General features: G+C 58.9%; 1 protein-coding gene across 1 annotated transcript; it reads left to right on the forward strand.

Moving 5' to 3' along the window:
- Nucleotides 1-233: 233 nt before the first annotated feature.
- On the forward strand, nucleotides 234-13248 carry AURANDRAFT_31277 (hypothetical protein; the record flags this gene model as incomplete). The annotated part of the gene is made up of 8 exons (XM_009041844.1): nucleotides 234-554; nucleotides 3639-3784; nucleotides 6074-6249; nucleotides 6793-7026; nucleotides 7117-7201; nucleotides 11664-11736; nucleotides 11939-12032; nucleotides 12794-13248. 8 exons carry the CDS (start codon nucleotides 234-236, stop codon nucleotides 13246-13248), a joined length of 1584 nt encoding a protein of 527 aa, XP_009040092.1.
- Nucleotides 13249-14194: the final 946 nt, after the last annotated feature.

Below are 14194 nucleotides of genomic sequence, written 5' to 3' on the forward strand. Positions count from 1 at the left end.
GGAGCACACAACCCGAATTACTGCGGCCTGAGGATCCGGTGCTGAAAGCAAGGCGTCCACTCGCGCCCGCGCTGCCTCCATTTGCTGATCGCACGTACACAATGCCACTGCTGGTCGCTGTACCCTCACTCGATGAGGCCGCCACAGCACCACCTGTTCGACACATGCCACGACCTGCTACCGCGGATATCGCACCACCAGCTCCAGACGTCCCACTGCCAGATGAGACTACCATGCACCCTCCACGTCCAGCTGTTGTCACTCCGGAACCAAGGCCAGCGACGCCAGTATTACCAAATTTTGTGTTCCCGGAACTAAAACAAAGACAGCCCGACGCTGCATGGGAAATTCCTGCGTTGCCACTGCGTAAGAGAATAGTCCCACTAGTCGCCGCAACACCTTCACCAGATGGAAGGGACATCTCACCACCAGTGCACACTGCACTCCGGCCACCACGCAACAAAACCAAACCTCCAGCACCGCTTCCGCCTTCACCGACAACAAAGCTAAGAAAGCCCCCCCCCCCCCCGGTCGCGGCACCAGTCCCCAGGCATGTGTCACCAGCGTTGCCAGCGAGAGCTGAACCAGAGCTGAAAACAAGACGGCCACTAGAACCCGCATCGCCTCCGTTGGCTGTACACACCATGATTGTCCCCGAACTCGCCATGACGCCACAGCCAGTAGAAATACTTGCTATGCCACCGGTCTTTTCTGCCCGTGCGACACGACCTGCGCCAATAGCAACTGCCCCACCCCGGCCGCTTGCACCACTACCGATAGCAAAGCGTGCAGAACCAGCACCACCTGCGGTTGCTGTCCCTGAACCCAGACAAACTGTCCCAGAGTTGCTTGTCGTCGCTGTTCCAGAACTGAATGATAGGCGGCCACTTGATCCTGATTGGCCACCGTTTGCGCCGAGGGCGGAAACACTTCCACTGCTTGAAGCGGTACCTTCACCGGCAATGATCACAAGAGCTCCACCCCTTCGAATATTGGCCCGGCCCGCCGAGGCCATGCTCCCTCCTCCTGATCCACTGGCACCAATGCCCGCAAATATGCGCAACAAACCACCGGAACCACTTGTGGTCGCGCCTGTGCCCAGAAGCAATACTCCTGTGTTTCCTTTACATGCTGATCCCGCACTAAAAATAAGGCGTCCACTTGCTCCAGTGTGGCCAGAATTCGCCCCGCGTATGAATACAACGCCTGAACTTGAGGCACCACAACCTCCTGCAGAGATGGCGGCGAAACCTCCCGTGGATGTCGTAGTGCGCCCAGCTATTGCTGCTAGGTCACCAGCTCTTCCACTCATTCCACTGCCAACGATCGCTTGAAGTGTGCCACTCGAACCCCCAGTGCCCCCCCCCGACCCCAGCCGCAGAGCTCCACTGTTACCACGACGTGCAGTACCTGTGCTAAAGAGAAGACGCCCACTTACTCCGGCGCCACCTGCATTAGCAGCACGCATCGCGATTGTCCCCGTCGATGCTGACGCACCAGATGTAGCAGCCACGGCCGCAGCACCGCCCGTACGGCTGCAACTACGCCCAGCACGGAGTGCGAGTGTCCCACCGGTGCCGCTTGCACCAACGCCGGCAGCAAATGTCACTAAGCCACCACAGCCACCAGTAGCTGTACCAGACCCAACCCGCAAAGCTCCAGAATTGCCACCGTAGCTCGTGCCACTACTGAAAGTTAACGCCCCACTAACCCCGACGCACCCACTGTTGGCGCTGCGCAGGTGACATACACCTGACGTCGTAGCAGCAGCACCTCCGGCAGCGAGACACAACACGCCACCTGAGCGAGAAGCTGAACGACCGGAGAAGGCGGCACAGCTACATGCAACCCCACTCTGTCCGCTGCCAACGCTGAGGTGTGTAGCACCGCCACAGCCTGTTGAAACTGCACCAGTACCAAGATTGAGAGAGCCGGTGTTTCCAGCATAGGCAGAACCCGAACTGAAGCAAAGGCGCGCGCTTGCACCATGGCACCCACTACCGTTGGATGTCATGATGACAAGACTGCCAGTTGTGGCCAAACCCGAGCTCGCGCCTTGGAGAATCAACGCGCCGCCAGAAGCTGTGGTGCTTCGACCCGCTCTCGCAGCAGCACCACCACCATTGCCAGATGTACCGCTACCGACCGTCATGCGCACAGCACCCCCCCTGCCCCCAGTTGAGGCGCCAGAACCGACCGAACACGAACCCGAGTTTCCGCGTGAAGCTGTACCAGCACTGAAGGTCATGCATCCGGAGACCCCTGTGTTGCCACTGTTCACCGCGACAATGCGTAGAATACCACTCGTACGGGCGGTTCCTTCTCCCGACACAATGAGTATGGCACCGCCGGTCTGGCTGCGACCACGGCCAGCTATGCTAGCCGCCTGCCCCCCTTGCCCGCTGGTGCCACTGCCAGCCGCCAATCGCATGGAGCCTGCGCGACCTCCAGTAGCGGCGCCCGACCCTACCTTGACAGCGCCTGCATTTGCATCAGCAGCAGAGCCTGAACTGAAAACAAGCGCCGCCGATGAACCTCGCAGTCCAGCATTGGGAATGGCCACTCGAATGAAACCACTTGTTGAAATAGCACCCTCGCCAGCTGTGATAGCAAGACATCCACCGGTTCCACTGCAGGCCCGACCAGCCACAGCACGAACCACACCGCCTGTGCTCACGCCTGCCCCAACAAATGCAATCACAGCACCACCGCGTCCACCTGTGGCCGCCCCTGTTCCGTACACAAGTTCTCCCGAGTTACCCAGTGAAGTTGTACCAGAGCTGAAGCGCAAACCTCCACTAGCACCACGTGCTCCGGCATTTGCAGTGCGCACGCGTACTGAACCGGAAGAAGATGCAGCGCCGCCTGCCGCACCGAGGCGAGTGCGGCCACCCGTGTGCTCGTCACTCCGACCCGCTCGAACGGTGACATTGCCACCGCGACCAGAGGTTCCGTCCCCTGCGCTGAGGGCCAATGCGCCACCACGGCCGCCTCGCGCTCCACCAGACCCTAGGTAAATACGACCAGCGTTGCCACAGGTAGCGCCACCAGTTCGCGTGTTCAAAAAACCAGAACGCCCCGACGAATCAGCGCTCGCAGCTGTCGCAAGGGCGATATCCCCAGAAGAGCTGGCGTCGCCCCAGCCACTCCGCAGCTCTATTGAACCACCAGATGCCGAAGCGCCACTACCAGCAACTATGGTCCCAGTGCCACCATGGGTGGCTGCGCCTGAAGTAACAGTTACGACACCACCACCGTGACAGAAGTCTTCGTCAGCAGCTAGGGTACTTCCAGCTTCTATCACAGCACCCCCGCCCACTCCAGAGCTACCTTCGCCAACGTCACAGCACATTGACCCTCCACCACCCGAAGCTGCGTTCCCACTTGCAAACGAAAGTGCCCCGGAATTACCACGAGATGCGGTACCAGATGCAAGTATGAGCCAGCCTGATGCTCCGCCCGTACCACCATCTGCCGTGTGAACAATGATACCCCCAGATGTCGAGGTGATACCTAGGCCACCATAAAGACGCACGGCACCGCCGGAGTCTGTCCGACCACAACCTGCGTGGCATAGAGCACTACCACCTGCGCCAAACGCGGACGCACGACTCCGCCCTGCTGCAAGAACGACAGAGCCGCCAGCAGTAGCATCATTTGCGGATCCACCAGCGCGCACTGCAGCATTCCCGCCATCGCCACTGTCACCAATACCAACAGATGCGACACAGCGCCCACCACTGCCACCTACTGTCGACCCAGAGCCAAGGCGAAGTGCACCAGAGTCACCAAGACTCGTGGTACCCGTCGCAAGCAGGTGTGAGCCACTGACGCCCCGGAACCCGGCATTTTGTGTGAGAACTAGAATGCGACCCGCCTGTGCTCCCCCATCCATGCGTCCGGAGCCAGATACGAGTCCCACATCTCCACCGATTGTTGATTTACCAGTCACAAACGATGAGCGAAGGAGTGATTCGCCGACCTTGAGTGTCACGTCACCACCTACCATTCGTAAAATTAAATAGATCTAATTACTCATTTGTGGTTGAACGGCGAACATTGACAGTCAACGCGGGGGGCACGCCGGACCCCGAAACGGCTGTCCCGGTCATCAACCTCAGAAATCCACTGCTTCCGGCGCTTGTTGACCCCGTCGTGAGCGTCACAGAGCCACTCCGCCCGATATCAGAGCCCGATGCTGCAGTTGCCATGGCGAGGCTCCCGCTGTTACGATCAACACCTCGTCCGGTTGCAATGCAAACACTTCCACCTGCATCTCGAGCTGAGCCGCCAGCGTCGATTGAAACCCGGCCAGCCGAGTCTGATAAGCGTGCTGATCCTACAAACAAACGGCACGAGCCACCACCCCCATCTTCGGCAGCGCCCGTTCCTAGATACAGGGACCTATACTCAAAAGTTTCAATTTCACATGATTATAAATCAGCTTTGACGCACCCTGCATCTCCAGTTATAGTCGTGCCGGTTACAAGATCAAGGGCCCCACTTTCTCCCTCGCTGCCTGCGTCTGATGTGCGTAGCACCAGGCTTCCACTTCCCGACGAGGTCCCCGGACCCGTAGTAATATTTACCTAAAGACGAAGCGATCAGTAGTACAAGTCACACCCCCTCGGCCATCGCATGCACATTACTAGGACACTGCACAATGGACATCACCACCAGGGTAGCCCGGCCCCGCCACAAAGGTCAAGGCACCACCCCGGTCCCGGTCGCCACCAGACGGACAGCAAAAGTTGATCTCGCCACCACCAGCTCGAGTGCGTGCGGAGGAGTCACCCGCAGCTATGAGCACGTCACCGCCAGCATCGCCATGCGCAGTACCCACGTTCACTACCAACCCACCGCCTGTCGCACCATCACCATTACCGGACTGCAACAAAACTGCGCCCGAGTTGCCATCTGATGATGTTCCTGAACCAAATTGCAACGTACCAGAAGCGCCTGTTCCTGTCGCTGTTTGTGAAGCAAGACGCACGGGCCCTGAGGCGTCACCTCCACCACCTCTCAAGGTAAGCTTGCCGCCAGTTTGAGCTGTCGCCGTCCCACCCGAGATCAAAGCAGTTCCTCCGGAAACACGTGAATCACCCAGACTGGCAGCCCCTGACAAAGAATCGCCTGCCTGGATGAGAACAGCACCAGCAGTGTCACCGCGGGCTGCTCCAGCAACGATGTATGCCGCCCCGCCGTCGCCTTCCTCGCCCAGTCCAACGGCTGCTATGATGCCTCCAGCCGAGCCTCCATGGCCCGCACCGCTCCTAAGCATAGAAGCACCGCCGCGCTCACCTTGACCTGCCAATGAGACTACACTACCAGGATCTGAACGACGACTGACAGTCCCAGTGGAACCGACATAAGCTGCACCACCACCTTTGCCTCCCGCCAAAAAAATGGAACCACCCTGCGAGTTCGCTGGGGCACCAGTGCAAAGACTCACAGCACCTGATGATGAGACAGACTGAGCATCCGTCGGGTCTACTGACCCAGTGCCTAGAACTGTAAGACCACTACCCCCGTTAGCTGCCGCAGCTGTTCGCAACAGAAGGGCCCCACTTGCAGTATCCTTCGCACCAAGGCCAGATACGAGATTTGACATGCCGCCGAGAAGCTTGCCAGCACCGGCTGTCAACACCACGCTGCCGCCGTCTGCACCAGCATCACCAAGACAGACGCTCGTACAACTGCTCGACCCCGCACCCAATTCAAATGCCCCGCCGCAACTTCCACCGGACGTGGCGTCACCTGCGGTTGCCATGATCAGACCGTGGCCTTCAGCTCCGTTGGACCAATTTCGCCCAAGAAGGACAGAACCTGCACAGCCACCAGCAGTATTTCCGGTCGCCACAGTAACGAGCCCAGACGATGCCCCGCCTCCAGTCCCCAATATGACCCCACTGCCCGCCGCGGCCTCCGCAGAGATTCCGCTACTAGCTCCACGGCTGCTCGAACCAGTGGCCACGCAAATGGCCCCGCCATTACATGCGTGACCATCACCACTCATAAGCCGAGCCGCGCCACCTGTACCTGCGTCGGCCACGCCCGCAGTCATGTTTACCAGTCCACCACCCTCCGCTGAAGTCCCCCCCCCCTCAATCAGTACCCCCCCTCCAGGACCTCCACTACTGCCTGCTTTGCATATAACTACGCCACCACCAAGGTCACCGTCGCCACCGCAAACCTGGAGTTCCCCACCTGAGCTGCTGAGACCGGCCATAAAGCGCAATCCCCCTCCATGTTCCGACAGACCGGCCTCGACAACGATGGCCGCACCAACTCGACCTGCCTGCCCAGCAATTATTTCCATCGAGCCACCCGATCCAAAGGACGAGGCACCCGTACTGATGAGACCTGGCCCGGTGGAACCAATAGTCGTTGCGCTGCCAGTCTCCATGCAACAATGACCGGAGGCTCCACTGCAGCCACTCGCACCAGATGTCATGATCGAGAGACGACCGCTCCGCAACCCACGGTCTCGACCCGTGGCAAGGGTGATGTGCCCACCGGAAGCCCCACCTGCAGCAGCAATCGAGATTCTACCACCAGACTTCGATCCTCTACCCGCAGTGAGTTCTACTGTGGCACCAGTAGAATCCACCGGACTCATGCCGACAGAAACATGGGCGTTACCACCATACGACGAAGCGAATGAACCGCCTGAAGATAATTCAACCTCTCCACCTCCGCGTTGTCCCGCGCCTGTGGCAATCGTACCGTGGCCTGAACACCCGCTGGTTGAATGCCCAGTCAAAATTGAGGTGCTCCCACCATTATTCCCAGTTGCCGCATTCACCAAGACGCCCCCCCCTGGTCCAGCTGCCAGAGCGAGCGCTCCTCCACTGAACGATGAGCCGCCACCACTAAACTGTGAACAGCCCCCACCCATGCCAGCTTGGTACATCCCGCTTGCACCCGGGCCCGTCTGTGCACGGCCTGTGATGGCGAGTAGGCGGCCACCATCTCCTTGCTCAGACCCAGACCCGGATCCAGCAGCTCCAGCGACCCCACCTCCAAGTGAAATGCCGACCCCAGCGTTCAGAGCAATGTGCCCCCCGCGGTCGCCGAGGCCGGCGCTCAATGCCATCAGCCCACCGTAGGTACCAGCCCCAGATCCGATACCTAGCTTGCCACCTTCAGTACCACTCCCGGCGCATACACTAACTGCAGAACCCCCACTTCCACAGCCGACGTGAAGAGTGGCATCACCAGATGCCACGCCACACTTGGCAATGCTTCCGGTGGCAAGTTGCACTTTTCCAGCGATTGCTTCGCCACATGCCCCGGCCGTTGTTAATAGGGATTCTCCACTTGTCCCTCCTGGGCCACTAGACACGGAAGTCGTACCGCCCACCGATCTTGAAATACCCGCAGACACGCTCACCAAGCCGCCAGCGCCATGCCCATCACCTCCTGATGCTGCCAGGCACCCACCGTTCGATGCCACCCCTGCCGACATAATAACACTGCCACCCGCTCCAACCGCTTGCCCGGGGGAAGCTTGTACAGAGCCAGTTGCCCCGCCTGCCGACGTGCCTGACGTCATCACCACGCTGCCACTGGCACCCGTACGGCTAGTAGCACTCGCCAAGATCACGGGCCGACTGCGAAGTGCGCAGGCAGTCTGTACCCTACATGGGCCTCCGTAGACTTGGCCTACACCAGCTCTGACACAAATATCGCCGCCAACTCCAGCCGTGGCAGTGCCAGCGATGATGTTGAGATCTCCACCTTGATACTCTGCCGAGCCACCACCGATCGAGGTGTTCCCCCCCACGCTCAAGAATGAGAACCCAGCGCAAAGACGCGCGTCACCGCCAACGTTACCTGTCGAGGTGCCAGCACCAAGAATTTCCTTGTTCTTCACAGCCGCTGCACAACCACCTGCGATGCAACCATTGCCACCGCCGTAGCCAGAACCCGCAATGGCAGAGATGACACCACCTAGAGCCGCTGTATTACGATCTGCAACAGCTCCGCCATCCCCACCCGCATTAACGAGCATCGATCCTGTACACCCCGTACAACTATCCCCGACTAGGAACTCGACCCCCCCCCCCGACCCAGCTAGTGTCGATCCAGAGGTCATACTGACGGCGCCTGAATCCGTGATCGCACGATCCCCACTGCGGAGAGCAAGCTCGCCTCCATCCGAGAATGCGCCTGCGGCACTCACCACAACATCGGCACGTTGCAAGGAACCGGCTGTTCTACCTGCCCGCACGAGCATATTGCCACCACATGTTTGCCCCGCACCAGAAACAAGCGAGACCTCTCCACCAGCGCCGCCGCCGGCCGAGTTGGAGCCGGCGAACAAGCTTGCGGCCGCCCCAGTCCCTGCGTGTGAGTTGCATGTCATCCCAACCGTGGCTCCCAGAGTAACAGCCCCCCCATCGCAGATAGTCGAGGTACCAGACGCCAGAGTAGTAGTGCGAGCTTCTCCACTTGTCGAACCAGACATCATGCTCACTGTGCCCGTGGCTGCGGCCGCGCCTGTTGAAATACTCTCATTTCCAGAAGTTACAGCCTCCGGCGTAGTCAAAAATAGTATTCCACTCAACCCCCCAGTGCCGCATCCGGATCTAAGCAGAACCCCACCCGCCTGGCGCGAGTTGGCAAATTCTGATACACCGCCACCGCGTATAATCTCATCACCCCCGACAGCAGCCGCACCCATCGTGCCCCCTCCGGATAGCGCAACGACGCCACCGTGCAAATCGCTGTCACCGGCACTCAAAAGGGCCGCTCCACCCGCCACATTAGCTGAGTTGGCCCCGATCCTTGTACGCCCCACAGTTTGGCCATCAGCAGAGTTCTTTAGATAGACAGCCCCACCGCACGCAACGGCTCCTGAAACGAGCTCAACGCTACCAGCCCCTCCACTCGCCGCATCTGCAGTTCCCGCCATTATCGAAATTGCCCCACCACTACCAGCTGCGGGACTCTTGGCAGAAATGCAGATTTGACCTGTCATGCGATTCGCGTGCCCTGTCTCAAAAGTGACAGCACCTGATCTGCTAGCCCGAGCCATACCAGTCTCGAGGCCTAACGGCCCCGTGTCTCCCAGTACGTTACAAGGGCTCGATACAACAATTTGACCAGCATTGCTTGATGCTCCCGATGCACCCACGAGGGTGACGGTACCCCCAGTTGCGACCATCCCAGCACCAGCTACAAGGTCTATTTGGCCGCCGTCTCCGCCCCGCCCCGCCAGAAATGTGGACGTTCCCCCCTGAACCATGTTGGTGACTGCGCTACTACCTGCGATGAGAGTGATGCTCCCTGTCCCTGCCCCACGGTCACTAGTACCTCTACCAGCGCTGATGACAATCTCGCCTGTAGTTGGCCCTGATCCAACCCGCATGTTGATGAGACCTGATCTACCAGAAGATGCAATACCGGCCGAGCGCAATAGTACGGAACCGGAGACTGACGATGCCCGAGCGGAGAGCACTCCCAAGGACCCTGTCCCAACAGAACCACCGCCGCTTTTTAGCTTTATAGCTGCACCGACGCCACACCTGGCACTGCCAGCAAAAATACCCAGACTGCCCCCAGACATACCACCTTTACCCGCTACCATTCTCAATGCCCCCCCGATGTCTGCCGAAGCACCGGTGGTAAAGACGACCGTACCATCAGCTGATGCGCCAAATGAGATGTTACCTGAGAGCAAGGTACTACTGCCGCCTCGAAGCTGAACTCCCCCGCCGCCTTCCTGTCCATCGCCACCGCACATAGTTATGCCACCACCTGCATCGACTGCAGCTGCCGCCTGCACTACAAAATTACCAGCGTGGCCCTTTCTCGTCGCACCTGCAAGCGCCCCAACAGCGCCAGCGGTGAACGCGGCGGTGCCCGACGCAAGGTGCACAATACCGGCCGTTGCCTCGGATAAGCCTGTTGCTAGCCGGACATCTCCAGTGTCCACCATCATCACAGGAGTAATCAGAACAACATCCGCGCTGGTGTCGGAAATTAGCGTCGCGCCCCCGCCGAGTTGCGTCCCATTCCCAGCCCGAATAGCTAGACTACCGCCCACCCCACCTCCATTACCGCCGTGGAATACCACAGAACCACCCTCTGATGAAGCATCTGCACTCCCGGAATTGATTGCTAGCCCACCTGGCACAGCACCAATCCCGCTAATTAATGAAACGGCTGCAGCTTTGTTACCGGAGGAGCCTGATTCAAGCGAAAGAGCGCCCCCATCGAAAGAACCTATCGAAATAGGACTAGAACCGATCTTGTCTCGCCCACGCGTGTCGAGTGTCACACACTCCCTCGCTGACGCAGCTAGTCCAGCCGCGGCGCTCACTAATGTGGTACCACCAGCACCATCACCCACATCGCGAGGGCCAATAATCGCCGTGCCCAGCACCGGCGCAATGAAACGAATGGCGCTCCTATCCGATTGACCATTTGCCACGATGCGTGCGTCCCCACTCGTTTCCATCCCAGCACCTGCTACTACCGTAGTTTCACCACCATGCTCGCCCGGTCCCCCGCTCAGGAAAATGGCACCTCCATCGCTCCCCAGAGCGCCTGCAAATGCAATGGCGCCAACAGAGTCTGCAATCCCAGATTGTAACTTGCAAGAACCACTGTTATGTTCGGTGGAACCCGACACCAGGCGAATATGACCCGAGTTCCCGCTTGTGGAATTTCCCGAGGCGACAGAGACGGCACCAGAACTAATTCCCGTGCTGGTCTGAGCAGCAATATGCCTCCCGTTGTAATTAGATGTAAAACATTCGTGCTTCGCCTGGACAGCAGCAATCAAATCGAGAATAAGACCCTGTTTGTCAACCTTGTACATGTTCTCTAGTGCAAACTCGCCATCTTTGTAGCTGGAAATATCAACACGAGCATCGAAAGGAGCGATACGCTTTAGCTCCTGTGCGATGACACCGCGTACCGGGGCATCCGAGTCAATGCCTCGAAGTGCGGCCCACGCCTCGGTGTATTTATAGCTCGCGAGGCGCAAGTCGACAAAACCTTGATACACGGCTGAAGTATCCACATCGTACCTGTATTTTGAGTGTTCTAAATATCAATTAGAGTTGGATCATACACGCGTACAAAAAAATCAAGAGCAAACCTCACACCAATCCGGAATTGATCAAGACGCTGACAACTGACGAAATGTCGCGTTTGATGCGATAATCTGAGGAGTAAGTAGCACTTGTCATTCGTAAAGGAAGGCAAGCAACTGCAGAGGGCAGAGTATCGTCTGCACGGAGGGCGAAATCAGTCCCGGCCGTTTCGTCGCTCACTCCCATGGCGACTTTCCCGTCGCCAGAATCTCGACTAAATGTCGTTCGACGTGTTGATCGCGAAACGACACTGCGCACACGCGACCTGATTATGTCGTCGTCAACGCAGAACGACAGCGTGTCTGTTTGGAGCGTTAGAGCACCAGAGCCACGCCCAGTGCCGGATTGGACACCGACATCGCCGCCAACATGACCATCACCAGCGCAGACGTCCATGGCTCCAACAGAGCCGGGTGCGCCTACATTGAACGATAACTCCCCTCCCAAAGCTCTGCATGAATGTCCCGCTTCCATTGACACGTCACCGCATGTCCCATGGAAGCCGCTCCCGGAAATTAAACGCAGTGAACCTGATGACGTGCCGTTTCCACTCGAAAGAATACATGCGCCACCACCAAGGCCACCGGACCCAGCGAGCGCAGCGAGCTTTCCACCTGCGCCAGAGCCAGACGTGCCAGGACAAATTTCTAATGCAGGTTTGTGTGGCGAGGTTACACCCGAAGACAAGGTGACCCTGCCTGAAGACTCAGAGACCGAAGCACCACTGGACATGCGCACATCTCCGCTGGCGGGGCCATCGCTGCTGCAAAGGAATACCTGGCCACTCGAGCCCGCGGTACTCGCGCCAGAAGACACGATTATGTCTCCTCCAGATGCCTCGCCGCCCTCGCCCGCAACGACCTGCACCCCACCACCCTGGCAGCCGGCCCCGGCCACGCAGCCAACGCCCCCTCCGGTTGCCAAGCTGTCCTCTTGAGAGGAACCGGCGACGATCCCGACTGCTCCTCCATCAGCATCATGCGATGTACCAGCTCTAAAGCCAACCCCGCCCGTCTCCTCACCCGCGCCGCTTCCAACAAAGACAGCCCCGCTCGATACCCTCGCAGATTCGGACGATATCAAAATGCTGCCGCCATCTCCAGAGCCGCTGCTAGTTCCAGTGCACAGGCTCGCAGCGCCACTGTTTTGACGGCGCCCACCGCTCAGTATGTCAGTCCTACCGCCCTTGGCCTCGTTGCTCAGGCCTCCGCGAGCCTCTAATCCACCCGCAAAGCGGCAAGCGTCGCCCCCAGATGCTGTAATCGACCCACCTGACCTGACGGCATCCGCCGCAGCAAGCAGCTCGAGGTTCCCAGCGCCAACTCCTCCACTTGCACCTTCAAGAGCAACACGTCCGCCAACACATCCATCACCACCCGTCAGCGTCGCACCACTCCCAACACCACGCGACTCAGTACTCTTCCTTGGAGCGAGGATCACATCACCGCCCTCATCAGCATGGCTTGTGCCGGATACGATGGCACACATGCTGGACTCGTCCACTGATCTACCGGTGGAGATGCAGATCGGACCTGTATCTCCAGATCTGGCTCTGCTACTAGCCATGCACAAGTCACCGCTCACACTCTCGTCCCTTGCAACCACGCCATCACTTGAAACATCAATGGCACCAGAGTCACGGTACGTTCCACAGCCGCTACGGATCAAAACAGCGCTGCCAATATCAGCCCCGACTCCGCCAGAGAGCGCGATGCTCCCGCCTCGACCGTCATCGCTGCGAACCGCACCGCCGTCGATCGCCACACTCCCACCGAAGGCCTCCGCTGCCCCATCGCCACCGTTTAAGGAAAGTGAGCCACCTTCGCGTCCAGTCCCGGCACGGGTGCTAATCTCACCAACGGTCCCGTCTGAACGTTCTGTATCCAACAGCAACGCACCCGAAGAACCCCCTCCCCCCCCTGTCGCGATGGCGACTGTCTGCTCTCCGTCTATGGCGACTTCTCCTCCCAACGATGACGTGCTCGTACCGCTCGCAATATCCAAATTGCCACCGGCCACTGATTTTCCAGACCCAGCAGATAAAATCAACCCCCCACCATCCCGCCCTACGCCGGCACTCAGCGATGTCATACCACCAACGGCGCCACGTCCAAGCGATTCACCAGCAGAGATCTCGGTATGACCACCAACTTGGGCTCCCCGCCCCGCTTCTTGCTCAAGCTCCCCGCCCTGTCCACGTGCCCCACTCGACCCAGACATAAATGTAGCATCACCGCCAAGGTGCTCCTGTGCAGCGCCAGCACCCAGGTCCATCTCGCCACCAGATCCACCAAATGATGAGCCTGCATGGATCGAGCTGCTCCCCGAAACGCGGTCCACGCCACCCACTGCCGCCATGAGGAGGACATGCCCGGACTCGCTCATCGATGTTGCGCCCGTTGCCATCCGAACATCCCCACTGTCGAAGGTGGTCGCACTCGCAATTGACGTGGCTCCACTTGATCCGGCTTCACTCTGACCGCTCTTCACTAGCAAGTTGCCTCCAGGAGCATCCATGCCAGTGCCACCCGCAACCCGGGCTGCTCCTCCTGCCAGGCACCCAGCGCCTCCTCTCAGCTTGGCGCTACCCCCTTGATCTGCAGGACTGCAGCACGAACCCGACTGCACTTCAATCGCACCAGCATCATCGGATGTGGAATAGCCGACTTCGATGGCGACCGACCCACTCTTACTATCTGCCTTGCCAGTCCTCAGTTCCAGCGATCCTCCATTGTCGTGATGAGCTTCGTTTCCTTTTTTTCTTATAGCGATCACTCCACTTTTACCGCCATCTGATGTTTTCATCTTGAGTAAGTTGTCGTGGACGTTTTTAGGACTTCCCCCCGTTGACACTCTGAAAGTCCCTCCCTGTCCACGCATACCAGAACCACTCCCCAACGTTACCTCTGCGCCAACAGACACACCAGATCCGCCCGCGAGTTTCACAACACCACCGCATGCATCGGCACTGCCTGCTGAAGCACACAGGGGCTGAGCTGCATTCCATGTAGAAAGGCCCGCTTTAAGTAGAAAAGGCCCACCAGTAAGACTTCGCTCTACAAAAATGCTAACCTCACCCCCAGTTTCGT

This window comes from Aureococcus anophagefferens, assembly GCF_000186865.1.
Source record: "Aureococcus anophagefferens unplaced genomic scaffold AURANscaffold_24, whole genome shotgun sequence".
In the NCBI taxonomy this organism is placed as follows: domain Eukaryota; class Pelagophyceae; order Pelagomonadales; family Pelagomonadaceae; genus Aureococcus; species Aureococcus anophagefferens.